The 27,688-nt window shown below is 46.4% G+C and overlaps 2 protein-coding genes across 8 annotated transcripts in view; one reads left to right on the top strand and one right to left on the bottom strand.

Moving 5' to 3' along the window:
- Positions 1 to 1,384, top strand: part of UXS1 (UDP-glucuronate decarboxylase 1) — a 62,700-nt gene extending 61,316 nt beyond the window's left edge. For all 5 annotated transcript variants that reach the window (XM_052773763.1, XM_052773762.1, XM_052773765.1 and 2 more), the window contains one exon: positions 538 to 1,384. In XM_052773763.1, coding sequence (XP_052629723.1) covers positions 538 to 669 — 132 coding nt within the window. In that variant the 3' untranslated portion in view covers positions 670 to 1,384. The remainder of the gene's footprint in view (positions 1 to 537) is intronic.
- A 7,885-nt stretch (positions 1,385 to 9,269) lies between these two features.
- ECRG4 (ECRG4 augurin precursor) lies at positions 9,270 to 27,296 on the bottom strand. 3 transcript variants are annotated; one of them, XM_052774021.1, is made up of 6 exons: positions 27,080 to 27,288; positions 14,930 to 14,994; positions 14,144 to 14,244; positions 13,391 to 13,438; positions 11,596 to 11,753; positions 9,270 to 9,657 (listed from the first exon to the last, which is right to left on the bottom strand). In XM_052774021.1, the coding sequence occupies exons 3-6, from the start codon at positions 14,229 to 14,231 to the stop codon at positions 9,496 to 9,498; spliced, it is 456 nt and encodes a 151-aa protein (XP_052629981.1). In that variant the 5' UTR covers positions 14,232 to 14,244; positions 14,930 to 14,994; positions 27,080 to 27,288; the 3' UTR covers positions 9,270 to 9,495. The 3 variants fall into 3 exon arrangements, with proteins under 3 accessions (XP_052629981.1, XP_052629982.1, XP_052629980.1); XM_052774022.1 differs by lacking the exon at positions 14,930 to 14,994 and having other exon boundaries at positions 27,080 to 27,296; XM_052774020.1 differs by lacking the exon at positions 27,080 to 27,288 and having other exon boundaries at positions 14,930 to 15,143.
- Between the last annotated feature and the right edge of the window lie 392 nt (positions 27,297 to 27,688).

Below are 27,688 nucleotides of genomic sequence, written 5' to 3'. Positions count from 1 at the left end.
TTTATTTATGTAGGATTAAGAATATCAAATGAGATACTGGATGATAATTTGTATCCCTTTATCTGTATATCAGTGGAGTGCTGAAGAAATAAAAACTAAAAAAAAAAACCCACTACCTTTATACCTTTCTGTGGTATGTACCATTCTGTGAGATTCTGTGAAACAGAAGGATCTGTAATCATTAAAAACAGAAGGGGCTTAAATTTCCGTGTGCTTATCTCTTTCAATGTATTAGGAGATGAAAGTAGAATTATGTAAGTCTGTTTTGACACTAAACAGACCAGTCATAACCATCTGATGAGATCTAAATTTGCTGGGTTTTTGGACTTACTAAATCAGAAAATGTACCTGATGTTTAAACATCCATTAGCAGTGCAGAGATGTAACCAGTATGTGGTGCTGTTAATACTTACATTGGCTAAGAATGAGACTTCCTAGCAGTCTATTGATCGCTGTATTTAAAGAAAAAAATACTGTTGTGAAAAGAGCTGATGTGAACTTAGAATGATATGATTCTCTCCTCACTTTTGGGAACAGGTCCCATTGGAAGAAGGTTTGAATAAAGCAATTCATTACTTCCGTAAAGAGCTTGAGTATCAGGCGAACAACCAGTATATTCCCAAACCGAAACCTGCAAGGATGAAAAAAGGAAGAACAAGACATAACTGAAGACTATTAGTTGGACAGGAAATTCCCTGCTTGACATTTGACGGATGTAATTTTTGTTTTCTTCTTGGGGTTGTTTTTTTTTTTTTTTGAGAGAGACTTTGAAACAGGTATCATGAAGAACAAACTGGAATTTCATTCTGAAGCTTGCTTTAAAGAAGTGGATGTGCCTAAAGATAACAAACAAATATTCCCTTTCCCCTGCAAATCTTGCCTTGCACTTTTTAAATCTGTCTTTTTATGTAAAATAGAGTAGAAGCATCTTTTAGTATCTTCAAGTTTTATATCTTGCTGTGAGATCATTTTGTTGTGACTGTCCTTGACAGTTTTATTTACTGGTTTCTTTGTGAAGCTGAAGATAAACACAAACGGGATGGAAAATGCCAATTTATTTATAAAATGGGTACTATAAAATATGAGATGTTCTACTATGCATAAGAAAAAAAGCTAGTGGTATTGTCAGGTGAGAGACACTGACATCTAAGTATAGAGGAGTTTAAAAGAATTCTGTATGAGAGCTTTATGTATTCTTTAAAGGAGAGATTTTTTCAAAGGTTTAGTTTTAGTTGTACACTTGAATTTGAGATATTTTCATTGATTACCATGGATAAGGATATTTTGAATCACTACTGTGTTGTGCGTACTCTGGGAATAAAGTTAATGTATTATTGGTTACAGTGGTTGAATATGCTATTTTAATAAAATATTGAAACTTCTATTTACTAGTTTCAGGGTTTCACTGTGGGCACTTCTCTGGCATTACACATCTGTGCATTTATTGTATATTAATTAGAAAGTAGCAGTCTGTAAATACTTGGCTCAAAGTTAATAACATCGGTCTTTCATTGCTTGTCTCTTAACAGATACATAGGAAGGGCTGCAGGATGTCTGTTGAAATAGATCGGACAAAAACATCATGATTTATTCCGGTTCAGGTAGTTGATAGTGATGCAGGAGTGTAAGATTTTCTTTAAACTGTAGAGTCTACGTTCAGCCTCCCTAATGGAGGCAATGTTTCTATTTTAAGCTGTTATTGAATTGCCAGTAAATGCTTTCAACTTTGATAACTATGCCTGTCATCTTAACAAAAAACAAACAAAAAAAATCCAATTCCCCTTATTTTTAATAGTTCCTCTTTAGTTTTAATACCCAAGACTGGATACCTAGGAGAGGAGATTGGCAGAGTTTTTTAAAAGGTATTTTGGCTTAGTGCCACTCAACATTGAAAATCTGAAATCTCATCAAGCAAAGTGACTTGACTTTATCTCATTAAAGCCTGATGTTTCATTAGCTTTTGAGTATCTTTAGGTTGATGGTCATAGTGGAAGTTACCTGTAGCAACGACTTGATGCCCGGACCCAGGGAGGACTCTGGGACCAGTGTTCTATTTAGGCCCCCTCGTCCGAGCATGCCATCTGCCAGAGCCTCCTGGAGTTTGAAGGCTTGGAGTCCCATCCAGTCTGTCTGGTAAAGTTCCCTAGGACTCCAGCAATGATGGGGCTGCTGCGTTCGTTTGTGTGCCCTGTGTGGACCGGGTCTGCAGTGATTCTTTTAAGACAAAACAGTTTCTTCCCTGCTCACGTGTGCAGGTTTTCTTCCAGTGGAAATCTGCCATGCAACTAAGATGGGGAGCCAGGGAGCATTTTCCTGTCTGGACTCAGAGGTAGAATTTAGGTATTATACATCGCCTCCATTTTTTCACAGCTGAGCAGCTTGAGGTCTGCTTTTTGTTTGAAGCATTTTTCTAGGTACTTGATCTGGGCATTTATTCCATATTAAATTGCCTGAAAAGTACACCGTGGTGCGCCTGCTCCAAATGTGACTGTAACCTATCATTACTGATACACTCTCGAAGCACAGCTTCTCTCTATACTCAAAACCACAGCTGGATGTATGTGAAAGTAGTGCCCCCTGCTTTAATAGTTCTGTGGTGAGAACTGTTAATCAGCTCCCAACATGGTGTTTTTAACCCTTGAGCTCTAGATTGTATTTGGGGGAAGGTGCTCTTCCTCCTTACGTTTTACTCCTCGTGCAAATTGTGCCATTGGATGCCAAAGCATCTGTGAAGAGGTGGTGCACAAGGGTGCAACCCTAGTCCAGCATTTAGAGCGGCCATTGAGAATAAATGGGAGCTGTGGTTGCCAGCTGATACTTCCAGGGCTGTTTTTCAATTTAATCCAATGACTTCAGTGCAAAATACATAAACTATACTGGAACACGAGTGCTTCTGCAGACTAGCACAAAATGTGCGTTTTCAGAAAAAAAAAAAGAAAATCCCTCAGGATGTCAACGTTTGGATACTACAGATATGAATTTAAAAGCTTTTTAGGTTACTTCACAGCCTGACATCCTTCATAAAAGGAGCAAATTGGAGAGAGGGCAAATGGCTGGTGTACCAGTACAACCCATCTGTGAGTATGTGGCGTGCCTCCCACTGGGCCTGAGTGACAGACCATATTGATTTGCTACTTGCCTTGTACTGTTTCTAGCTTTTGTTTCAGAGGTTCCTGGTTCAGTTCCCGTATTCTTTCTTAATAGTGTCTTCCAGAAACAGCAGCTGAGGCAGCTGTTGCCCTTTGTGTTTGAAGCCGGTGACTGGCCTTCTAGCTGATTTGAAAGGTGTGAATTGTGGGTGTTTAAAACAGTCGGTTGGTGCTCAAGACTGAAAGTCTGGGGTAATTTCAAGTTTGGTCTGGTCTGAACTGAGTCTTTGAGAAGGCAGGTGAGGGTTTGCATGTTGGTGCTCTCTGCTCCCATCTGGGGTTACACATCTCGGTAGGAGAAAGGGGCATCAAGGTTGCAGGGAGCCACAGGCAAGAAACAGCTGCTGTCTCTCCAGAAGAGCCACTTTTGATGGAGGGCAGTGGGATACAGCACTGAAAGCTTGCAAACATAGGACTTGGGAGGAGTAAATGAAGCTGAGACATGTTCTCATTTTCATGCCTGAACACAATGCATTGTAATTTTTTTGTTTTGTATTTTGTTCTAAATTTTATTTGTTTTTAAACATGATGTACTTTTGCTTTATTTCTATATGTAGGCTGCTCAGAAGCATTGTAAACCACATTGCTGGTCTACAGACAAGCTACAGTGGGGCTTGCAGACCTAATTTATTTTGAGTAGTTCCGTGAAGGTATAGTCTAGAGAAGCCTCATGTCTATCTTTAATTTAGATTCTTTGCTATGTGGGGAGATCATGATCTGACAGTCTTCCTGTGTCTAGGGTGTTTGCAGCTTCTCTTAAGCTATATAGACTCCGGCAGGTTTAGTAGCCAGTGAGCTCACTGCCCTCTGGGCATTTACAAATGTCTCTGTTGTCTATTTTTTCAATAATTTTTTAGAAATGTAATATATTTGAAAAAACTTTCACTTTCATCAGATAGGGTTGGAATTTAGTTTCAAAGTTGAGAGAAAGAGGCAAGGAGGAGGGGGAAGACAAACACAATTGCATAAATTCGCTAGCCTTGGAGAACAGGCTACAGAGGGCAAAGCAGGGCTTTGATTAGTGTGATGGATTGAGCTAGTCCCCAGTCTTATTAGTATTAAGTTTAATGCTACTTGAGACCAAGAAGTCCTTGAAGGTTGTTAGAGGCTGATCGGAGAAGACCTGTCCATAGGAAGAAGATGCTTTGTTAATTGCAAGGGAAGTACATACTCAACATTGCTAGCCCTAACATCCATATGTGCCCTCCCTGAAATCAGTGGGAATGTAGCCAGCACAAATCCATGATTGCTCTGCTGTGAACATTTCCCTGTGCTTGGATCACAGACTCTGGTTCTCTATTCCTTTTCCCAGTCGCTTTCCTTCCCTCACTTGCCTATTCCATAATTGCAAACATGGCAACAACTTTTTGTCCACCTTGTTGCCATCTACAGCCTGGAACAACCAACAGCTGGTTCATTCATACTATATTTTCCCTAGTTTGATGTGCTCTTCAGCAAGGAGGGGGATCCTCTGAATGCCTTGGTCCATGCCACGGCTGAAGCAGCTGGAAGGTCCAAAACATGAAGCCACAGGGAACTGTGGAGTGGCCTTAAGTGCTATCAAATTCAAGCACAGCCATCTGGGTTCTGTCCAACCCATTGCAGAGAAAGCTGTTTTGAGCAAGGAAACCTCCATCTTCCACCTGGGAAACAGTCCTGGGATAAAAGTGCCCAATCCCCCATCCCCAATGTGTTTGTGTTACAAGAAGGAACTTAAAGGGAATGAAGGCCCCCCAAAAAAAGAAAATATGTATTTAAGGCTGCTGCTGAAGACGCTGGATTTGGAGAGAAAAATTTGTTGAGACTTGAGGGTGTATACGAGAGTGTCTGGGGGGGGGGGGGCACGGCAGTAGTACTTCCATGCTTTGACAGAAGGGTTACCTGGCAGGTATTATCAGCAGAGGAGGCAGGACTGCCCTATCAGTCCGACCGCTGGACTTGCCTGGCTGACACCTGCAAACGGGGATGTGGCAGCATCGGGTCTTGAAACATGAAGCGCTGGACCGTGGCCAAACTGTTCTTGTTCTGCAGGGAGCCACAATGAACAATGGCTGCTCTTCTGTCTTGCAGGAGAGGTTATGTGATGTCAATGCCAGGATGGCTGGGGATGATGATGATGATGATGATGTGAAGCAGTCTGTGCTGTCTGCACAGCAGAATAGAAAGGCTGGGAGGGGGCACGCAGTTTTGTCTGTTTTGGGACAGGGATAGTGTATTGGTTTTGTGTGGCAAGGTTTTGGTAGCGGGTGGGGTTACAGGGGTGGCTTCTGTAAGAAGCTGCTGGAAGCTTCCCCTGTGTTCGACAGAGCCCATACCAGCCGGCTCTAAGACAGACCCGCCGCCGGCCAAGGCCGAGCCAATCAGCGATAGTGGTAACGCCTCTGTGATAACATTTTTAAGAAGGAAAAAAAGTTGGGACGGCGGTATTCGGCAGCCGGAGAGAGGAGTGAGAACATGTAAGAGAAACAACCCTGCGGACACCAAGGTCAGTGAAGAAGGAGGGGGAGGAGATGCTCCAGGCGCCGGAGCAGAGATTCCCCTGCAGCCCGTGGGGAAGACCATGGTGAGGCAGGCTGTCCCCCTGCAGTCCATGGAGGTCCACGGTGGAGCAGATATCCACCTGCAGCCCGTGGAGGACCCCACGCCGGAGCAGGTGGGTTCCCGAAGGAGGCTGTGACCCCGTGGGAACCCCGCGCTGGAGCAGGCTCCTGGCAGGACCTGCGGATCTGTGGAGAGAGGAGCCCACGGAGCAGGTTTTCTGGCAGGACTTGTGACCCCGTGGGGGGCTCATGCTGGAGCAGTCTGTGCCTGAAGGACTGCACACCGTGGAAAGGACCCATGCTGGAGCAGTTCGTGAAGAACTGCAGCCCGTGGGAAGGACCCACGTTGGAGAAGTTCGTGGAGGACTGTCTCCCGTGGGTGGGACCCCACGCTGGAGCAGGGGAAGAGTGTGATGAGTCCTCCCCCTGAGGAGGATGAAGCGGCAGAAAATAACGTGTGATGAACTGACCGTAAACCCCATCCCCGTCCCCGTGTGCCGCTGGGGGGGGTGGTAGAGAATCCGGGAGTGAAGTTGTGCCCGGGAAGAAGGGAGGGGTGGAGGGAAGGTGTTCTGAGATTTGGTTTTATTTCTCATTACCCTACTCCGGTTGATTTGTAATAAATCAAGTTAATTTTTCCCCAAACTGAGTCTGTTTTGCCCGTGACGGTAATTGGTGAGTGATGTCTCCTATCCTTATCTCGACCCACAAGCTCTTTGTTATATTTTCTCTCCCCTGTCCAGTTGAGAAGGAGGGGGAGTGATAGAACAGCTCTGGTGGGCACCTGGCGTCCAGCCAGGGTTAACCCATCACAGATAGTCAAAGGAAATTAACTTTGTTAATGTAGTTAACTTTGAAGCACTCTGTCCGTATTTAACAATTTTCTTTTTAAGTTTTCCTCCTTTTGCTCAAACCTGTGATGGCTCACACCTGCTTGCATTCTTTGTAGCTTATTGCATATACTTGATGGTTGGACTCGATGATCTTGAAGGTCTTTTCCAACCTAAATGATTCTATGATTCTACTTTTGCATCATTGCAACTGCTGCACTTCAAATCAGGTGGACCCCTCTGCAAGCAGGAGGGTGCCCTCCCCTCAGAGCTATTGCTTTGTGGTGGGTTGACCCCAGCCCGCAGCTAAGTACTCAGAGCTGCTCACTCCCCCCACCCCAGTGGGACGGGAGAAAATAGGAAGAGCAAAAGTAAGCAAACTTGAGAGTTAAGAGTAGTTTAATAAGTGAAGGAAAGAAGGGGGTGAAAAAAAAGGTGATGCAAAGGGCACTGACCAGCAGACTGATGCCTGGCCACTCTCTGAGCGATGGCTACCCTAGAAGAAAAAACCCCCACCCCCTTGTTCCTCTCCCCAGCTTTTATTGCCGAGCAAGACGTTATATGGTATGGAATTGGTCGGTTTGGGTCAGCTGTCCCAGCTGTGTCCCCTCCCAAGCTCTCGCCCACCCTTAGCCTACCTGCTGGGGGCCGGTGTGGGAAACAAGAAGGCCTCGATGCTGTGCAGGCACTGCTCAGCAGTAACTAAAATATTATTTATATGTTGGGTTATCAACACTGGTTTAGTCTCAAATCTAAACCACAGCACCATACATGTTGTTACAAAGAAACTTAACTCTAGCCCGGCCAGAGCCAGTACGTGGTGGGAAACTTCAGCGTGCAGCACAAAGTAATGGAAAAGATTTCTTTCTTTTTTTTCTCTTCAGACCATCCAAAAGAGAGAGATTGTAGTCTTCGTTGTGAGTCTGCAAGGCACAGAAAGCTGCTGGACTGAGTCAGCCTGCAGGAATGGACACAGTTTACCATGGCCTAGGGAGGGATGGTATTTATTTACAGCACTTTTTTTAATTCTTCCTTATTCAGCAGGTCTGAATTCCCAGTTGTTTTATATTCTGGGAAATGATGGAAATTATCAGCATGTTCAAACATTGCCAAATTCGGTGCATTTTTTCGATAGGACACAAAATGAAAGTATTCTTCTAGGAATAGGTGTTTTCCAACTGTGCAAAAGAGCGTGTGCTTGACTCAGAATACGATTATTCCGTATTTGGAATAAAGGGTCTTCTACCAAGGAAATACGCCAGTTTAAACCGATTAAACTGGCAAGGATTCCGCTAAGAGCAAATGCTCCAAAACCTAGGGGAAAGCTGAGTTTTTGGAGCACGTTAGGCTAGCGCGAATCTCTGCGTGCAGAGGAGAAGCGACTAGCATGTTTGTTCAATTTGGCTCCCTCGGCAAAAAACCTGGAAGGGTTGCTGCAGGGAGCGGGATAGTGCTGGGCTGCCTCTCCTGGACACCAGTCCATCACGCAGCAGGGGCTTTAAGTGAAAGATTAGGAAATACTTCTTTCTTAACTCTGAGTGTAAGTGAAGTGTAAAGAATGGTGTTACCATGATCCATGCTTTGGAAATTTCTTGTAAGCTTTAGGTGACAGACAGCTAAAGCATCCATGCTGTTTTCTCTGGCTGCTAGAGTTTGCAGTATGCATTTCATCTCTCTTTTTATCCCGATTCTTCAGCTCCAGAAGTCACGGAGCAGCCAGCCTTCCTCACTTGCCCCTTCCCCGTCCTCTGTGCTTGTCAAGCTCCAGCAGGGCTTTCCCCCACCAAGCTCCTCCTGAAGCCCCGGACAGCTGAAATTTCCCTCCCAGGCTTAGGTCTGCCTGAGGACTTCACAATAACGGGAGAGAAGCAGCGACATGGCTGATGTTGCTGTGGTAGAAAAGTTGGTTGTATTTTGGGGTTCTTAACACATGCAACCCCACCAACCGACCCTCCCTTTAATCCGCTCTACTTCGTTAACAAATGCCTAGTCTCTGATACATGTTGATGTGTCTAGATTCCAGTTTGAATTGGGGATAGAGGGAACTTCACGGTAGGAAATGATGTCTGGGGACTGCGTTGGATACTATCTGATACTAACTTCATTTTAAATAGCTTAGTTTGTTATTTTATTCCCTGTTTTGAGCCAGACTGAAAGCTTGCAGCCAAGTGGAAAGGCCACAAAGGGGAGTATTCGTTAAAGATAACCTTTGGGTTATCGTGCCCGGGAGGGGTTGCAGCCATTCAGGTTAGATGCTCTGTGTCTGGGCGATTCCTTCTGACGGCCGGTTGCTGCACGGAGCCCTTTCCCTGGAGAATCCTTTCCTTTCACAGGCTTTGCAGGGAGGTGAGCTCCTCTGCACTGAATTTAGTTTTTGTGAACATCTGTGTCCTTGCCCCAACAGGCACTAGACGTGCCATGTCACACAGCTCTGGAGGGCTGCACGCAGTAGGTATGGAAATAGCAGAGGAGGCAACAAGGCAGCACTTCAATTGAGAGGAATGGGTTTTTTTTTTTCTTTTCTCCCCAAGAATAATAGGATTTATTTGTTGACACAAACCTGAATGAGCAGGCACGTCTGAAATGTATTGGCTTATATTATGTATTCTATATGCCAAACCAGATGATAAAATGTAATTTTGCAATTGATTGTAGGAGAGCAAACAGAAAAGCCCTTTGAAAAGGAATCTGTAGTAATACAGTTGGAATGAAACTTGCTGTTACAAACTCTACTAAATAATGGCAACCTGTTTATTTTATCAAAAAAGCTTTATTTCTATAGCACTTTATATATAGTGTACTACTAAGTAATGATAATTAAAAAACCCCTCACGTTGCTTGCTTCGAAGTCTGGCAGTTCCTTTACTCTTGCTATTTTACATGAATAGAAGGAAAGCAGGGTCATTCTGACTGAGGGAGGACTCAGCCTCACCCAACGCAGCCCTATAGGCACCAGCTATAGTAAGATAAATGGCATTAGTAATCATCATAGTTGACACCTGCTCCGTGCCTGAAGGTGTGTGGATTTCGTGGGCCAATTGGGGAATCTTCATCGTAGTGGTGTTGGTAGTATCCACCATAGTATTCATTACGAGCACGCCCTAAGCTTGTCCAGTAGGAGATGTCATCTTCAAATTTCTGCCAAAAAAAAAGAAAATACTTGCTTTCCAAGCCTGGAACTTTACAACGAAGAGAGTGAAACAGAAGCGGTGCGAGAGGTTCTCTTTCAGAAATTCAGATCCTTTGCGTATTTGTCAAAACGAGATCTTTAGATCTGAGGGGTTTTGTGACTTGTACCTACCTCTTCTATGGGATCATCAGGGTCCAGAGTGCAGGAATCGTCCTGCCCAGCCCCACCTGGGACCTGCCCCCTCTGCCTACTGTCAGGTGCTTAAACCGAGAGCGCCTGCAACTGAAACGTGCACTGAGCACCTTTAATATTTCTATTACCTTTTCAGTGGTGGACTATAAAAACATGTCACTGTTTTGCACTTTAAAGGTTTGGTTCTCCATTGCCCCGTGCCTTTAGTTACGATGTCCCTGACTGCAAAGTGGGTGCAACAGGCTTTTGTTTTATGCCTGTGATCTTTCGCTCCATTTTGCATGGGTAAAAACGAAGGTACAGTGCAGCCTTCTAGCTATGGAAACGCAAGAAGCAGTTCAATTCTGCTCACAACAGCAGAGGAAAAACTGTGTGCAAGGATATCAAATACTTGCCAAGCCAAAGCCTTTCCATCTGAATGACTCTTTGGAAATATTTTTGGCTGAGATTTGAAAAAAAAGTTTTGCAAAATACACAATGGGTAAGTATGGCCCAAGTCCTTTGCTGGAACAAACAGTTATTTCATTGTTAAAACTGTGTCTTAATACCCAAGAAAACCTACTAAGTGGATTCATTGTATCCCACAACAGACCTCATTTCAGTTTTTGAATTGCACACAGGAACTCGGAGGAGAATTCATCTTATGTGCATGGTTTGTCCTTATTACTTACTTCTTGGTATTTGCCCCCAGTCTTCAGTTTCTGATGCATAAAACCACTTTTCCCATTTTTCCTATTCCTATTGGGGGAGGGGGAATATAGCCATGCTGTTAAAAAGTCACTTTTATCTGTGTAATGTCCGGGAGGATACAAAAAAAATGTATCCTTCGTTATTTCAGTCCAAGCAAAGGATTATTTTTCTAATTGTTCCAGCTTTGAAAATGAGTGCATTCATCTTCTAAGCAATCCACGTAGCATGAAGGTCCAAAATGTACTCCAGTTTGCCTGTGCCAATGCAATCTCATTAAACGTATTCACGCAGCTGACAGAAGCCAAGAATTCAACATCTATAACTATTTTTACCTCTTATTAATGTAGAAATTATTCTACATGTGGGACTGCAACTAAATGCACATTTTTCGCCCTTTATCGCCTATTTCAGCATCTGTTTAGCAGAGCTGGGAACTCCTGATTCCACTCCAGTGTTCTTACATGTTTTTTTTTTTTTTAAACAGTTAATTTGTATCCTCCTCATTTGAAGGGAGGTTCGCTGCATGTTATTGAATGGTTTTCCTTTGACATTTAGAGTGGAGGCACAGCTGCCAGCGCTCGCGATGGTCAGGAGCTGCCCGCGCCACGGAGGCACACGCCTGCATTTGGTGGGTAATGTTAGTGCAGTTTCATTGAGGAATGCCAGTCACAGCCAGCGTGGTGTGGATTTCTCACCATGTTAAAAAACAAATTGATAAGGTTGAGGCTGCCAAATTAATTTCCTGGAATACGATTGATTGCTTTGGGTCTGGCCACCTATTTCTCAAAGCAAACTTTGGTTGCAATTCATTAAGCTTAAGTTCAGTAGCAGGCAAGAGCTCCACGCAAGATTTTGGTGTCACTTTTTTTCGATTAACGCAGGAATCTCTAACAAATAACGGAGCTTATATTTCTGTGCAACATTTGCTACCTTAAAAAAAAGAAATGGCAGTATCTGTGAACAGAAGCCGGGCAGCTTCTCCCCGGGTGCCCCCGTGGCTGTGCATCCAGGCTCGCAGCCGCTTATTCTAAAGCTTTTCCAACCCTTGAAAGCCTTATGCTCACCGCCTCGTCGAATCCCAGGTAGAGGAACTGCTGGTACCACTGCTGTACGTCGGGCTGGCTTCTGTCCCAGAGCTGACGCCTCTGCCGTCTCAGGCTGCTTAGGAACTCCTTGGCCACCGCTTCTTTCACTGAAACCTCGGGCTTCGTGGCAACAGGGGCTGAAATTAATTGCCCCCCACCCCCCCCCCCCAAAAAAAGGCATGCCAGGAAATTTTTAGTCAGCCCGAAGTGTACTGCTCACAGCAAGTAAGAAAATGCTTCTCGTATTATGCCATCACCTTTGTGCTTGGCAGCGCGACGCGTGTAGCAGCAGTAACAGTAATAAACCCAGGAATCATCAATGTAATAGGATTTCTCAGCTGCCCTCATTCTCTTGGATTTTCAAAAAGCTCTTCTGAGCTCAAGGACAGAAGCTAAGTGAGGTATTTAAATAAATAAACCCAACCTCAAGGAGCATATACACAATGCGTTTGTGCTTTGTGGAGAGAACAGGAGACCGGCCTCTGCGTGCTGCTGTTGCAGAAATGGGAATGAAGATGAGAGGTGGAGTTAAAAAGCATGCAGAAGCTGGAGTAACACCAGTAACAAGCTGGTGAAGGGAGGTGTACCTCGGAAAGGTATGGATGTGAGGACTGGCTAGCCCCCTGCCGTGCATAGAAATGATAAAACGTGGTAGGATGTTTGTTCTTCCCGTGAAACAAGAAGCACGAGTAGGAGGAATGTCTTGGCTTCAGAGGGTTCACTGCAATGAGGGAGAGACCAAGAACCTGGGTGCAGATGGGTATTTTCGGAGGATGCGAGGGAAGAGGCTGGAGCAGACAGGGAAGTCAGGTGGAGACGTGAAAACCATTGAAGCAGGAGCCGGGCAGACTCACGGGGGAGGCAAAGGACTGCAGCGGGCAGGAGAGTCGAGAGGTAAAAGTGATGGATGAGTTGTCTCGGGAAGAGTGGGAAACGGCAGGCTGCCCTGCAGCGATGAGCTGGAAACTGATAACTCACCGTGCGCTGGAGCTGGGTGTTAGTACTGGGAAGCGGGACAGCTGAACAAATGCCGTGTGAATGAGCCTCACGCGTGGGACGCTGCCCGCGAGGGAACCAGTACTGCGGACTTAGCCCGCTCGCTTTAGCGCGCAACTGGAAAAGGGGAGCGAGGCTGGAATTAAGGGGCACCACCAATTCAAGGCTTTGCAGCTCTTCCCGTTCTAGGCCGTGTTGTCTGCACGCTCCAAAAGCCTTCTCCTGGATGGTCCCTCTCACCAGGGGACCTGAACAAACAAGTGGACTGCTGTAGAAAGCAGTCTTCCAAGAAGGGGCCAAGAGAACAAAGGGAACAAGTCAAAGCATCGCGAGCAAGCCCGCTTTGCACGTTTTCTTCTCTGCACCTGAGCCAGCAGTCTTTCCATGCATTATAATTCCTTGGAAAAGCTTGTGACTTCCCAGAATAAACCAGATAAATGCCACGGCTGCTGTGCACGTGCTGGAAAAGGTAGGTGCTGTACGCTGCGCAGAGCAAAACATAGGCATGCTGCCTGAGGCTGGGAACCCTGGTTTTAGGAGGGGGCTGCGGTAAGTAGAGCCTCCGGCCTTGCCAATTCCGAGTCCCAAACGGACACGCCGGCACAGGCTCCGTATGCGCGGAGGTTTTGGTACCAAAACTGCCAGCTTTGAACAGAGTGTTGTACGCTGCTCCTCTGCCTGCCTGCTTGGAGCCGGAGGCAGAGGGACAACGCTTTGACCGATAGCAACTGCCTCAAAGGAAAAATAAGGGAAAGCACTTTGCTGTCTCTTTACTTACCTTCGCGTTTCTGAAGCATCAGTTTAAGCTTATTTCTCCGTGAAACATCTAGACAAGTAAAAATAGAACACATACGTTTACTAAGAAGGAAATAACCAAAAAAAGATCGTATCTCAAAAAATACTGGAAGTATTTTTGCCACAGTTCCAGCTCAACAGCCAGTTTCTCCCAATGCCTCCCTTTGCTCCCGTTTCCATGCTCGAGCACAACATATGCTGCAGGGAAGCTTCTGACACTCCAGCATGCTCTCCCCAGTTCTTCTTGGCTAGGGCACCCCGATACTGGCCTTCTTCACCAATTAAATTATTATATTTTTCAGCACAAGGCCGCAGCTGGTGCCAGTACCGTGACACAGCGTCCAGGGTGGCATGATAATCCTGTAAATCCCTTGTCACAGGGAACGAGGGGCATGCTAACAACCGATGCTGCAAAATTTTTCCTTGCAGAAAAGTCCCAAAGCACATACATCAAAGCTGTCGTCCTGCTGAAGCCCTTTCCCAGAAGGGATCCAAGGCTTTAATTTAGCCCAGGGCTGGGCAGTGCAACAGGAGACCTGCGAGTACTCAGCTGCTCCCAAACGCTTTATTCACTGGAAAACAAGCTCTTTAAAAAAAAAAATGTTCAACTTGCACAACTTTTGGAGGGACCGAAAGCGTTCACCCACACGGGAGGCCAGGGGAAGGCTTTTTCCCACTCCCCGGGACATTTCGGGTTAGAATTTCCCTCCCCGCGCCCCAGCCCGCACTCACTCACCGGGGGCTGTGCAGAGCAGCGGGAGGAAGATGAGGAGGAGGAGGAAGGCAGCCCCAGGCAGGGCCCCGCGGGGGCACGGCAGCGGCATGGCGGCGACCCACCTGGGTGGGAGGAAGATGGAGATGATGGAGATGATGGAGCCGGAGCCGGAGCGGTCCGACCCGGCCCGACGCCGCGGGGAGGGGCAGGGAGCGCTCCCGGTATCGGCAGCCGTGGGCTCCCGTGGTCGCGTGCCCTTTGCATTCGAAGGTGGAGTGAGATGAGTTTCGGCAGGACGAGGCATCCAGGCTTTTGTTTGGCATGGCATAGTTTGCCAGTTCCCAGCAGCGCTTTTTTTTTTTTTTTTTTTGGTGGTTACACATAATCCAGTGCAACTGGCAAAGACCTTTCAGCAACTTGTGCAGGCTTTTCTTACAGGGGAATTAAAAAAAAAAAAAAATAGCTGTAGCATGTCATTTAACATTTCTCTACACGTAAAGCCCGTTTGTCAGTTGCCTGTAACAGCAGACGAAAAGCAAGAGCTTGTCTTGGTGGGAAAACAAAATCAAAATCGACCAAAGGTGGCTTAGTTCAGTTTTTTTTCTCCCTCTCCCTCCCTCCCACCCCTCAAGTCCACAGAAAACCGCAATGCATTTTAACCGCTCGGCTTTAAAAAATAATTCAGCTTTCTTTTTCTACATATAGACAGGTTTAGCTTATAGTAAGACCTCAGGGACCAAAAGCCGACCTCACAAACTGAAAGTCCTTGCTCAGCAGGATCGTAACTGTAACGGTGCCTAAACTTACGCTGCCTTTTCCTAATTCGGACTTCAGCTTCCCTCGGTGAATTCAGCTTCTCTCACCTCCTTCCCCTGCAAGTGCCAGAAACACCCCAGATGAAGCCTAGCGAAATCCTTGCCCGTCCTCGGACACAAACCTCTCTCTTCCCTCGCGGCAGAGACCCGCGACGCTTTACGGGCGTCTCGCCTCCTGCCGAAGCTGTGCCAGGGTCCGGCCGGGAGCGCGGGGGGGATTTAAGGGGGGATGAAGAAGAGCCGGGCTCTCTCTGTAACCTGCTTGTGAGAAATCTGGCAAGCGCCGGGGCCTCGGCTCCCTGATCCAAGGATTGTTTCCAAATTGGTTGCAGATCAGTATGTGCACACACGGTGTATGTATTGTAGTTGTATATAAATGCGTATATCGGATACGCGTCTATATATACGTATATGCGTGTGTACGGCGAGGGAGCTGCGCGGTGGTGTGGCAACTCCCCGTGACGAGATGAGGAGCCCGTCAGCGCTATTTCAGGCACAGCTAATTGCGGGAGCGGGACGAGACCCTGTGGCTGGCTTTCCCACGCATCGTAAAACGCAGAAGCGGCAGCGGCACGGGTTCCCCAGCCTGAATCGTCGCTTCAGGTGACCGTCCCCATCGCCCCGCGCATTTCTCCCCTTGTGAAATCCGTACTTGGAGCTGCACCCGAAGCCCTTCCCCTGCCTCCCTCCATCCCCCAGCACCCTCGAGCTCACGCTCAGGCCTCTCTGCTCATCCCAGCTGAAGCGGCAGCAGCAACAGCTTGAAAAATCAATGTGGTCGCTCCGGCCAAAGTGGCTCGGAGGGGCAGAGCAGGAGGGAGCAGCAACTTCCAGACCCCTGTGATGGAAGCACTCGCATAGGATGCTGGTGTCCCAGCTCAACTCCCATACAACTGGGAACCAAAATTAGTTTGTCCTTTCTGTCACTGCTTTTGAGTGTTTGTTTTTTTTTTTCCCTACAGCCCATGTTTCAAGTGGCAGCGGACTTAACACCGTGTCAGAGCAAACGCCCCTTCTGCTGAATCAACACACTCTTTCATCAGCTTAACGTTGCCAGCCTCTTCACTAAAACCACCCGAGGTTTTTGGATAGCTAGTTGCAGAATATAGCTAGAAGGCACAGAAGCGAAGGGCACATATGTAAGGCTACATGAAACAGCCATGATGTAGGTAATTTATAAAACCAGGGCGATAACTCATGAATATTTATATAAGGTCTGCTGCTCTACTGGTAATGGCAAAGGGTGTTTTGTTCATCTGGTTGGTTTGTAACAACCTTGCATGGGAGCTGGGCCTCTGCAGGACTTCAGGTACTTGGTGCCTCTGGGCCAAGGGAATACAAAGCACAAAACCTCCTCTGTATACCAAATATATCACGATGACTCAAGAAACCGCTGAGATAAAATGCTATCTAGTGAAACCCAGAGAATGGATTGACTCAAGTGCAAGGTTATTGTAGAAAATTGTTGCTCTAGTGGTGGAAGAAGTGATTGACAGAAGAATATAATGCTTAGGGTTAAACTGAGTGCAGTATCTTCCCAGAAGAGGTCAGTTTCTCAGTTCAAGGCACAGAAATTTTTGACATAAAGTAAAAAAGTTGTGTAAAAATATAACACCACTTATTTTCAAAGGTAGCGGTGAAAGGTGACGGGTATTTTCCCAGTAGCAATCTTTATTTCCTCTCTAGGTTGTTTTAAGGACTAAGGCGGCGTTGCCCTGGTGTGGTAGTAAGACACATTTTTTTTCTGCTGAGCTTGCGACTACTGCACCTTTATTGGAAGTATTTACCTTCAAATGAGTATCTGTGTTTATTGATATGCCTGCAGTACCCCTTTCTGCTATTTGCCACGTAAAAACACAGCCGCTGTGTGTGCAACTGATACTGCGCTGTTTTCCTCGTCTCTCTCTATCAGCAGTGGCATCACCCTCTTTAAAACAGCACGGAGGAGTTTAAGGCTTGTCTTAGGGCTTGGTTTGCTTCCACTGGCACGCCGGTGCTGGGAGCTCTCTGCCAGCACGGCCCCGCAGCATCCCCGAGGGCTCTAGGTAAGCAAGTCTGCGCTAATGACGTCATTCGGTTAACTGTCTTTCATCACCACTGGTGTCGAAAATTTGTTGAAAGATGTTAATTAATGTCGTCAGCAGGACTGTTCCCCAGACAGCTCCGGGATGAGGAGCGGTGAGCGGGGCCCCTTTCGTGCACCGTGTAAAACTCCGTCAAGCCCCTTAGCGTAATGAGGAACGCTAATCGGAGGGATGCCCGCGCCAGGATAGCAGGATGGAGCTGGCGGGTTTCGCCCCTTCCCCAGCATGAGGCTAGGCTGTGGTCTTGCAAGCCTGCGTGTTGAGGCAGAAATCTGGGAGCAATCCAAAAGAAAGCCACTCTGAGCCTGGCCTTGGGAAACAACGGGCAGGAGCCAGGCAAGGAGCTCGATGGAGCCGGAGAAATCCCGATCGCCGAGCCTTACTGCCAGCCAGTGTTGTCTTCGGAGCCTGCAGGACTTTGTGTACGTTTTTGGGGGTAAGCAGATAAGATTCTAGGTGATTTTGTTAAACAGTTCTGCAGCTCGCTGCCTGTTTCACCAAACTGCTCAGGTGACCCCCTTTCCCCTGTGTCATCTCCGAGTTTACGTGTTGTGGTTTTAAGCCTGGTGGTTTCTACAACTACCTAAAGCGGTGTGGGCCAATCTCGGTGCCAAAGCATCACTGAATTTGTGTCTGAATGCCTTTATTATTACTGTACATTTTGCCTAAAATTAAGTACAGAGAGATTCCTGAATAGCAGAGTGACAGCTCTGCTTTCACATCTCATCACAGGAGCTGTTGAGAACTGTGTTGTGTTCATTAAAATGTAAGAGATAGCATCAGTAATGACCATTCAAGGATATTCAGAATTTCAAAGCACAAAAAAGGGTATTAAAAAGGTTGATCTTGGTTTCTTTCCTTCTTCTTTTATTAAGCTTCATGTTTTCAAGCATTTCAACACAATAATGTTTTTAAATGTAGTGTAGATTAAATGCTCATATAATCACAGGACTCCCAAAGCTGGATTTTCAAGGAAAAAAACCCACCAAATATAACAAGACTTATGGTAAAATACTGGGACCTGGCATGAGCTTACTAACTCAGTAGGCAAATAGATAAGCTGGAAATTGGCCAAGGATTGCAGGAGATGACACTTTGTCTTTTGCAAAGAAGCACCATGAAGATTTTGATGATCTGCTAAAATGACCCATTTGATCAAGAACAGGGCAGCATTGAACAGTGTTCCTGACACCGAGAAAATTATTATTTTCTGTTTATGAGGATTTTACAAAATCTCCCAGCCATATAGGCCTGGTCGCTAGCCTTAGGACAGAGGCACTTGGCACTCCAGATTGCTTTCTGCAGCCTGTTCCAAGAAAACTGCAGGAGTCATGTTTTCCTTCCAAACAGAAGGAAGAACATTTAAGTCGTTGGTCAGTTCTTTCCAAAACATTTTGAGTTTCATACTATTTCTCCCACTGCTCCACAGTCCTCCTGATAGTGACAGGACCAGCCCCAAGTCTCAGGACAAACACCTTTGCTTTAAGGAAAGTTTATTTGTTGCTGGCTATGAGTCTCGTTGGCCTCGACACGTGGTTTGGGACACATTTCACCCACTGCATCTCATCTGGTCGCACCATTACTTCGGTCCATGTCATTAATTAATATTAGTGTTTATATTTTCCATAGAAGATAGCTTAAAATACAGTCTTTCCTTTTTTTCCCCCTGTGCTTGGCTACTGCTGGTATTTTCTGCAGCTTCTGGCTCACCCTGTCAGATAAGAAATGGTGTCTGTTGGTTTGTCCATCCTCCTCCCTTCACTAACTGACAGTGCTTTGCTGCCCTCACTACAGAATTAACCTTATTGCTCTCGCGATAAGCACAGTGAGAAGCAGATTAGTTCGGCAACGTTATCTGATCACGGCTGCTTCCTTTCTGCAGAGGGATACAAAAAATTCTCTCTCTATGAAATCCTTCCCCTTTTTCTCTTTCACTGCCTCCAGTATATTTTTAGGATAAACCTGTAAGTATATAGCAAGTCTGCAAGTCCAATCTAACAGGAAGGGAGATGGAGAGGGACTGTAGAACATTACATTACATGTCTTTTTACCACAGCCTGATTTCATTCGAATCACTCCTTCTTTTACTGCTGTCTCTTGGGACTCTTCTTTTTATGCTTCAGAACATTTTTTCTGGACTCTTATTTCTAAGCTATTTTTTACTTATTTTCATTCCCTTATTTTATTATTCACAACCAGAATGCACGCACACTCTCTAAAAAAGAGAAGAAAAAAAAAAAACACCCAAGAAACAGGCTGCAACTGTTCAAAGATTAGTAAATGCAAAGTCATAAAATCTTAAATTTAGCAATTTGGTTTTAGCATCCCTCTTCCTACACATTATTGCTGTCTTAATGGTTTGTACACGTTCCGGTTCTTTCCCCAAAACTCTGGGCTTACTCATGGGGTGGGTGTTAATGATATAACAAAAAAAGCTCTCTGACCTTGTGCTACATCATCTCATCAGTGACCACGCGCTGTTCGCGGTGACCAAGCCCTTCCCTGAAGAACGTCCCATACCACCGCCAGCTGCCCTGTCCTGGCTGTCACGGTTTCCCTGTCTTCCCAAGCCCCCAAGCAAATCCTCATCACGAGAGCATAATTTCCTCCCTTGTGCTTCACCAGAAAGCTGTTTTGGGGACACACCACCATCACGTCAGCAAATGCGAGACCAGGGGAAGCTGCGAGAAGAGGAGTTTCTTGCAAGCCCAGCCACCTCCAAACACTTGGGCACCTTCATCACAGCTGGAGGAATGTTCCTCCCCTCACCACCCGCAGCCCTAAACTCCTTCGCAAAACAGCGTACGTGAGTCTCTTCCTTTGTAAAGAGTATCACCAGAGGAGCCAGCCTTTCCAACGCATGGTTCGGTACCTTGTGATGAATCCAGCACAAACTGGAGGACAGCTGGGAACCAGGTTGGTCTTCCCAAGGCAGCTGCCTTACCCTGAAGAGCTTAAGTCAATGTGGTGGCTTGCTACCACCAAGAGAAGGAAGCCTCTCTGCCTGCTGCTACCTGGTCCTCCCCTCTCGTACCTGCACTGGCTCTAGTCCTTTTAGGAGCCAATTCAATGTGCTAAAACAGCAGACCCATAGTCAGGTTGACTCTTGCTGGGTTAGTTTTCTTCAAGACTAGTGAGCTGTGATGGCTCAAGTAGGTGGTTTGCAAGAGCTGGGGCCAAGGAAGAAGGGAGAGCGTGGCCAGAAGTGGGACTGGGGTGAAACAGGTGAAACAGAACTTCTCCTTTTTGCTGGAGGAAGGTATTAGGTCTACCGCACCCTGCGGAATAGCTGGGGGTCGGGCTCACTCGATGCTCGGTAAGCGCTGTCCCTGCAGATCTGAACGCACACCGATCCCATCCCGCCCGAGCACCCCACGCAGATCGCTTCCTCTTCCCGGCTCGTGTTTGAGGCTTGAGCAATGCCTAAATCTGCTCCCTGCAGGCCAAATTAGTGTCTTCGTGACCCTTTAGCGATGACTCGGATGCCTGTTAAATTTGGGCATGCTCCAGAGTGGATTTCTGCCTCTGCGGGGAAGTTTACGAGCAGAACGAGTTTGCTTGCTGAGGAGCAAAGGGCTTTGAGACAGTGACAGGTTAGCTCGACCCAAGGTTTCCCTCCCTGTGCCTCAGCCCCAGCAGCGATGCACGACAGCGTGGGAGGCAGGGCAAGCCCTACGCATCTCTGCTGCAACCTCACCAGCGTGGACGTAAGCCTCAGAGACCTGCAGGGACGCAGCGCATGCCTACCGAGCGTGTGCTTTAAAACTAATTTTTTTTTTTTTTTTTTAATTTGAAATGGGACAAAGTGGGTTCGTTTTCACGGGGAAGGCAAAGGGGCGCATCCCAGAGAGCTGCTGCCACCCCTCGCTCCGTTTGAAGCCCCTGTTTCAGAGCACGGGAGCCAGAACATCGCCTGAAGCCCGCCAGGCATTTTTAGCATAAACCAACCAACCTGCGATCCCCTGCCTGCCTTCTCAGGCAGGTAGGAACCACACGGGCTGAAATCTTCAGCAGCACCGCCAGCCTGCCTGAGGCAGGCCCCCGGCACGCAAAACGTCTGCCCGAATGGTCGAAATACGGCAGAAAGTCATCCGCGGCGGAGGGCAGGCGATTGCTCTCTCCTCGGGTCGAACGTGAGCCTTAATAACAGGCAGCGCGTCCCAGCTCGGAGCACGGTTCTCAGGTTATCAGAGCAGAAACCTCACTTGTCTTCCTGACATTATCACGTGTGACCTTACACCTCTCTTGATCTGCTTTGTGGCCGCTCTTGCTGGCTCTGCTTTATATCTGCGCTTTCCAGTTTCACCAGTGCCTTGCCTGTGAACAAGCCCGCGCCTCTGTTCATCTGATGTTAGATTACCTTTCTGATTTACGGTTCGGTTTGTTTCCAGGAGAATGCACTTTCTGTAGTCTCTCCGTGCTGCTGCCGCTGAGTAAGAGATCGTGACATCTTTAATCTTCCCGTACGAAGCCCCGCTGCACCCGGCTGTGCTTGGATGCCGGAGACTTCAAAGGGCGCGTGTGCCAACCTGGCAGAACCACGGCTGCGGGGTATGGAAATTTAAGGGGAGATTTTTTGCCCGTTGTGATCATTTGGGCGTCTGTCCTGCAAGTATTCATGCACACCTGCATTTTTAACCATAAGAGCCCTACAGAATCCCGTTTATCTCAGAAAGATTAAATCCCAGTCTGCTGCCGCTACGCCTGGGTCTCGCAAAACGCCGTCGTACAGAAACGCGGCTCCCTCGGAAAGGCAGGCGTTCCATCCCCGGCTCTTTGCTCTCCTGGGGCTGTGTTCGGTGGGTGCCGGAGGGGAACACCGCCGGGCTCCGATCCTGAAGCCCGGCACGGGGCCTGACCCAGCTCACCGCAGGGCCCGTTAGTTCTGTCTGTGCTAATTGGGGCTGCACAGCTTCTGAACTCAAGCGGGGTCTCCTTCACCCAAGCAGAAGAACCTGCCCGCATTTGTGGATGTAGACAGGCTTCTGAAGTCCCTGCTAGCTCCTCTTGGCGTTGACGTGATTGCTCTTACGCCCTGGAGCTCTTGCCACGGGGGATGGCTGCGGCACGGAGGAGCTAATATGCTGCCATCCATCTCCAGCACGTGGTTTGCTCTCCATCAGAAATGTCCTGGTGGGCAAGACAGCCCCGTTCTGGGCCAGACCAGATATACGCTTTAACCAGAAAGCTAATCTGCTTCAGAAATAGGAATTCTGAGGCTGTAATTCTTCAAGGTGGGGTGAGCGATTTAATCGCTTACTTCTGCCAAAACCAACACAAAAGTCTTTTGCCTCCTCCTTTCTCAAAATCTGCCACTATAAACCCTTGTGTCCAACTCTTTTTTTTTTTTTCAAGGACGACTGCAGTGATTTTTGCTTTAAAGAACATTTTCGTGGTTTAACATCTCTTCACACCCTGCACTGCAGATCTGTAGTACTCCTCTAAGCAAAGGACAGTGACTGCCTTTCTATTAGGTAATGTTACCACCTAATGGCCACAATGGATAGATGCTTTCACCTGGTAATTAGTAACGATGCAGAGGCTGTAAGTCTAACACGTATTAGCTGAATATTATTTGGAGCTGCAGAGGACCTGAGCAGGGTAATTACACAGTGATGCTCTGGTGACACTCATCTCTTTCTCTCCCATGTGTGTCCAGGTTAGCCATACAGGAGTGAGTAAACACGCAGACAAACCTTTGAGGACTTCTTGTACCTTAGAGAAATGGCACAAGCACAGTAATGAGTACGTGATAGATCAGGAGAGGCCGTGCAGTGGTATTAGATTGTTTCTTTTCACTCAAGTAATAACTCAGTTAGGAACGTCTTCTTAAAGATGGTCATTTAAACTTTTATTTTTCACATTGATTAATGCAGATGCAGGGACAGTATGTAACATCCAATATAACTTTGCTGTTGGTAATCACTTGTTAATCAGAGGCGGTAAGATCATAGAATCATTTAGGTTGGAAAAGACCCTTAAGATCATCGAGTCCAACTGTAAATCTAACACTGCCGAGCCCACCACTAAACCATGTCCCTAAGCACCACATCTACCGGCTTTTAAATACCTCCAGGGATGGTGACTCCACCGCTTCCCCAGGCAGCAGGGAGGAGACAGGAGCAGCTAGGAGGCTTGCTGCCTTTTTCTTCAATGAAGAGAAAACCAGGGGAGCCCAGATCAGTCACGCTTTGAAGCATGCAGTACCTGATGTGGGAGCACATTTTTCAGAGACCTAGCCCGGCCTGCTGCTGAGCTAATTTTAGGCACCAGGACAAGAAGAATCCTGGTCCTGTTGATTCAAATGCAACACTTGTCCTTGTGTTTAGTAAAATCAACACTTTACCCTTGATCACTTCATAGGAAATTTTTGTCATGGGGTTTGGGTTGGCCATTTAATGAGAAATAGTGTTACAATTTAAGAAAAAAAAAAAAGCCCAGTATAACCAAATCACTGAATCATTACAAAGCCACTAAATATGCCTATGGAAAAGCTTTTCCATAGTACTAATCTTACATGACGTATTAATTTATTTTTTACTTAAAACAAGCCATACTGAAATGTTTAGAGAGGAAGGAGAGAAATACACAGAAGAAAGAGAAGAGAAATGCACAGCAGAAAGAAGGGAGGAATACATAGCGGAGAGAAGACTTTTTATCTGAAAAACAGGAGCATATGTTGTAAGGTATGTATTTTACTAAAGAAGCCAAAACCCTCAAATCTCCAGTACTGTCACCATTCCTATACAGTTCCTATCAAACCTACAGTCTCAATATGTGAAACAATCCATCAGTCTCCCCTAGCCATGGAGAGATCTCGCTGCCCAAGGCACAGATTGATTTCCCTGCGAGCGCACAGACAACTCCAGGCTAGGCTAAAAAAAGAAGCAAAAAGTAAAACAAAGGCTGACAGAACACCTTCATTTTGGTTTCATTATGGACAGATTCCACCTCTTCTTATTTCATCAGAGGTTTCTCTCCCGTATTCATCTCTGGTTTTCACTTAAACATCACATACTTTCATTTAAAAATAAGTAAGTTCTCACACAGAGAACTAAACGCTTATATGTAAATAAACAATACAAACCAGGAATATTATGCAAAGATCTAAGCACGTTCTCCACATAGCAATATATTGGAAAAAATATATCTGCCTCTTCCCTCCCCAGACTATGTGAGCAGCTTCAGGAATGAATTATCCAAAATGATCTGAGGCTGAGTTTGTGACAAGAACAATTACAGTTATGAAACATGTATATTTTTTTTTACCAATATTTGAGTTCTGTGCACCGGCAATGCCTGTGCAGGTAGCAGAGTAGCCTCCCTTCTGGAGTGCTTATAACCTAATTGGATGTGTAATGGGCTCAGAGTCTAAATTGTGATGGAATATCTATCTATCTATCTCAGATGGGTGTTAACAAGCACGTGGAAGGTATAAGACATTTTTCTTGGACAACACTGGAACAACTTCAGAAGGATTGTCTTGGACTACGTGGATCTTTCTTAATCAATGAGGGAGGGAGGGAGGGAGGTTCTTGCTAAAAGACAGTCTCTGTCACAAGTACTCTTCTTGACCCTGAAACATGAGTTTACACAGGGATGTCAGAGGATCTGAATTATGTAGGTGGTCAGCCCAGAGTGATGCCTTCTAGCCTTAAAATAATGCATCTCTCTCAGATGCGAAAGGAAGGAAAAGACAGGCGGTAGCGTAGAGTTTGTACATTTACAAATCACCCATGAAATGGATTGCTCCATATTTACACAAAAATGTCAGCCAAAGCCAACTTTCCTTCAACCTAACCGTTATCGTTTTCCCATCAATTGCACGGCAGTGGTTTCAGGCAATATCTGAAAAAGGACGATGGCTGATGACAATGCTACGAGGAGCAGAGGGGCTGAAGGTGAGCAGCAGAGCAGGCAAAGGGTGGTAGAGTAACAGATCGGAAAGACCAAGGGGCAAGAGTGGGACCCAATTCTGCAAGACCTTGACAAATTACATTTAGTCTCAGAAGTTAAAGACTTGTGCCTCCTGCTGAGGATGAAAGCTGCGTGGCGAGTGGTAAGAATATTCTCTGCAAGCACAGCCCTCACAAAGCAGAGTAACAAAGAAAGAAAGATGTGCATTTTCCCATTGCTACACCGAGACCCAACCATCAGACTGGCTGACTGCCATGGGGATGGACTGACATAAGGGCTTATCCTTCCTATAAGTGAAAATCCAGGTTTGATCCACACTCTGTTAACTGTTCAGTGCCAAAGGCTTTAGCATCTTTTCTCAGTAACCACACTTGGCAATCAATATTTTCAGAAGCTGTTGACACAGCCTTAAAGGCATCCCATCTACGTCTGTCAGCAGAGAGCTGCTCATCTCTGTGTATCCGCATTAGCATTCACAGGGAATGAAGCAGTATTAGAAAAAAGATATTGAGTATAAGACCTCTAAATAATACCCGCACAGATTTATTACAGTGTCAGTGTGTTGCAACATCCAAATGAACATTCAGGAGAGAAGCCCCAGAAAATATCAGACCCCGCACAGCTTCTTTCAGACAACCCTTCTGTACATCATTAATTCTTGCCTATAGTAAGTCAAGCCAAACACAGCATGCAAACATTTCTGTATTCCAGCCTGCGCTAAATAAATGTTTTTCCCTATTGTTTTTTAATGACAGATGTTTCCCTTTGAATCTTCATGCACTAGCACAGGTCATCCTACTGTGCCCTTAAAATTCTGCACTTTTGTACATGAATGCAGGTGAATAAACTGCAACAGTCAAACATGCAGACAAGTGAATAGACCCTTGCATGGAAAATTTTCTTAAAACACTGTCTGTCCATCACCGTTCCCTGCACTTGTTAGGGGACAATGTTCTTCCACCCTACTCTTACATTAAAAGCTTCCTTAAAGCAGCTAGATTCCTAAAATGCCCAGAGTCAGACTTGTTCAGGAGAGCTCTCCTCTTAGGCATTTGTTTGAGGCCAAGAATATAGCTTGGCCTAAAACAAGACCTTGGCAGGTCTTGGAAAGAGTTCAGTTCAAAGAGTTTAGGAGAAGTCAGTGCCTGATTTAACTGCGTGCCTCCAAACAACAACCGCAAAGCAGGCTGCCTCTCCCCCGGTCCCCCAGCCCAGCATTTCCCTGCACGGCCGCGTTCGTTAGCCGGGGACGTGGTGAATCGTCACTTCTGACCCTTTTAATCAGTCCAGCCGGAGGGATGCAGCAGCTGGGCTGGGACACGCGTGCCCTGTGGCTACGACTGCATCGCCACGCTGGCAGAGTACGCCTTCCGCAGACCTGGTTTAAGTCCTCAGGTTATATCTGGACTACGGGCTGGTAAAAACCAGCCTTGGGAGGGGGAGCAACCGAGCCGTTACAAACATATTAACTGATGATCAGATTTGAGGATTAAAAGTATAGTGTGGCCGCTGCCTTTGGCTTGCTTTTAGGAATCACAGTGAAGCTAAGCTACTCAGTCTCCAAGCTTGCTTTTGTAAAAAATAAATACTTTCCCTTTATTCCCCAAACATGGCATTCTTAACTGCACCTATCAATTACTTCTTCAGTCCTCTTGTGCAGCAGCACGGAAGGCAAGTTTTGAAATGGAATCTGACAAATCTACAAAAGTACGTAAACCATGAGGCATCGGTGCTACAAACGGCAGCTTTCATTAAAGTAGTGATTTTTAGTTGTTTCCTCATTGGTCAGCTGCAATAAAGAAAATATTAAGAAACAAGCAATAGCATTACCAGACTGCTACTATCCCTCTACATCCACTCACTTCTAGTATTTTCAGCCAGCTCCTCTGCTATGGAGTGTGTATTCACACCCCAGTGTGCACACACACACGGGTGCACAGACGGACAAAGAGCATCCTTCCAGCAAGGAAAATACCCTGCATGAGACTACAGACCGCTGAAGACTAAAACATTTATTTACGACACCCCACAGTTGTTGTCAGGGCAGGAGTAAGACGCCACAATAATTTTTTCTAAAGAACACTGACATGTTTTTGACATTCCTCCCCTTCCTCCAGCAAACAAATATTTTATCAGTTTACCTTTAAAATAATATGCTTCCTGTCTCCTTCCCAAATGCCTGGCCAGAAGAAATGACCTTTCCTGCCACAGAACAAGTTTCTCTTTATTTCAGCATGTCTTGCCTCCTGCAAGCAGGGCAAGAAGCGACCAAGGCTGCGAGCGCGGGAGCCGCGGGACTGCCGGGGATGCCGGGCGTGAAAGGCGCGTTTATTCTGCTTCTCCCGAATCCCAGCCCCTCGGCTGCAGGCGTCTGCTGAGCGCTCCTTGGACCAAGTGTGGAGAATCACATTTCTGCTTAATCAGGCCGGCTGCCTGGAGAAAGATGATTGCAAGCAGATGTACCCATGTTCTCATGTGAAAGGAATTTAGGTTTTTGTGTCCGCTGTAGGATGAGCGACCGGCTCCAGGGAGTATTTTAGTGGACTTTAATTTCTTGCAGGTGCTGGAGCCGGTATGCATCGGTACAGCAGAGCTGAGACCCAGCATCCAGGAGGTGCGTGGAGGGATGGCACACCTAGGGTCAGCAGAAGGGCCAGAGGGAGAAGTCGTGACCGGCAGGCTCATTTTACTGCAGGAATTTGTAAAGTCCTGTGCTCCAGGTAAATGCCAGCCGTGCTCAAAACCTGACA

The sequence above is a fragment of the Harpia harpyja genome, chromosome 22 (assembly GCF_026419915.1).
Source record: "Harpia harpyja isolate bHarHar1 chromosome 22, bHarHar1 primary haplotype, whole genome shotgun sequence".
NCBI classification, from domain to species: domain Eukaryota; kingdom Metazoa; phylum Chordata; class Aves; order Accipitriformes; family Accipitridae; genus Harpia; species Harpia harpyja.
This window is presented reverse-complemented; position numbering and strand designations above follow the sequence as displayed.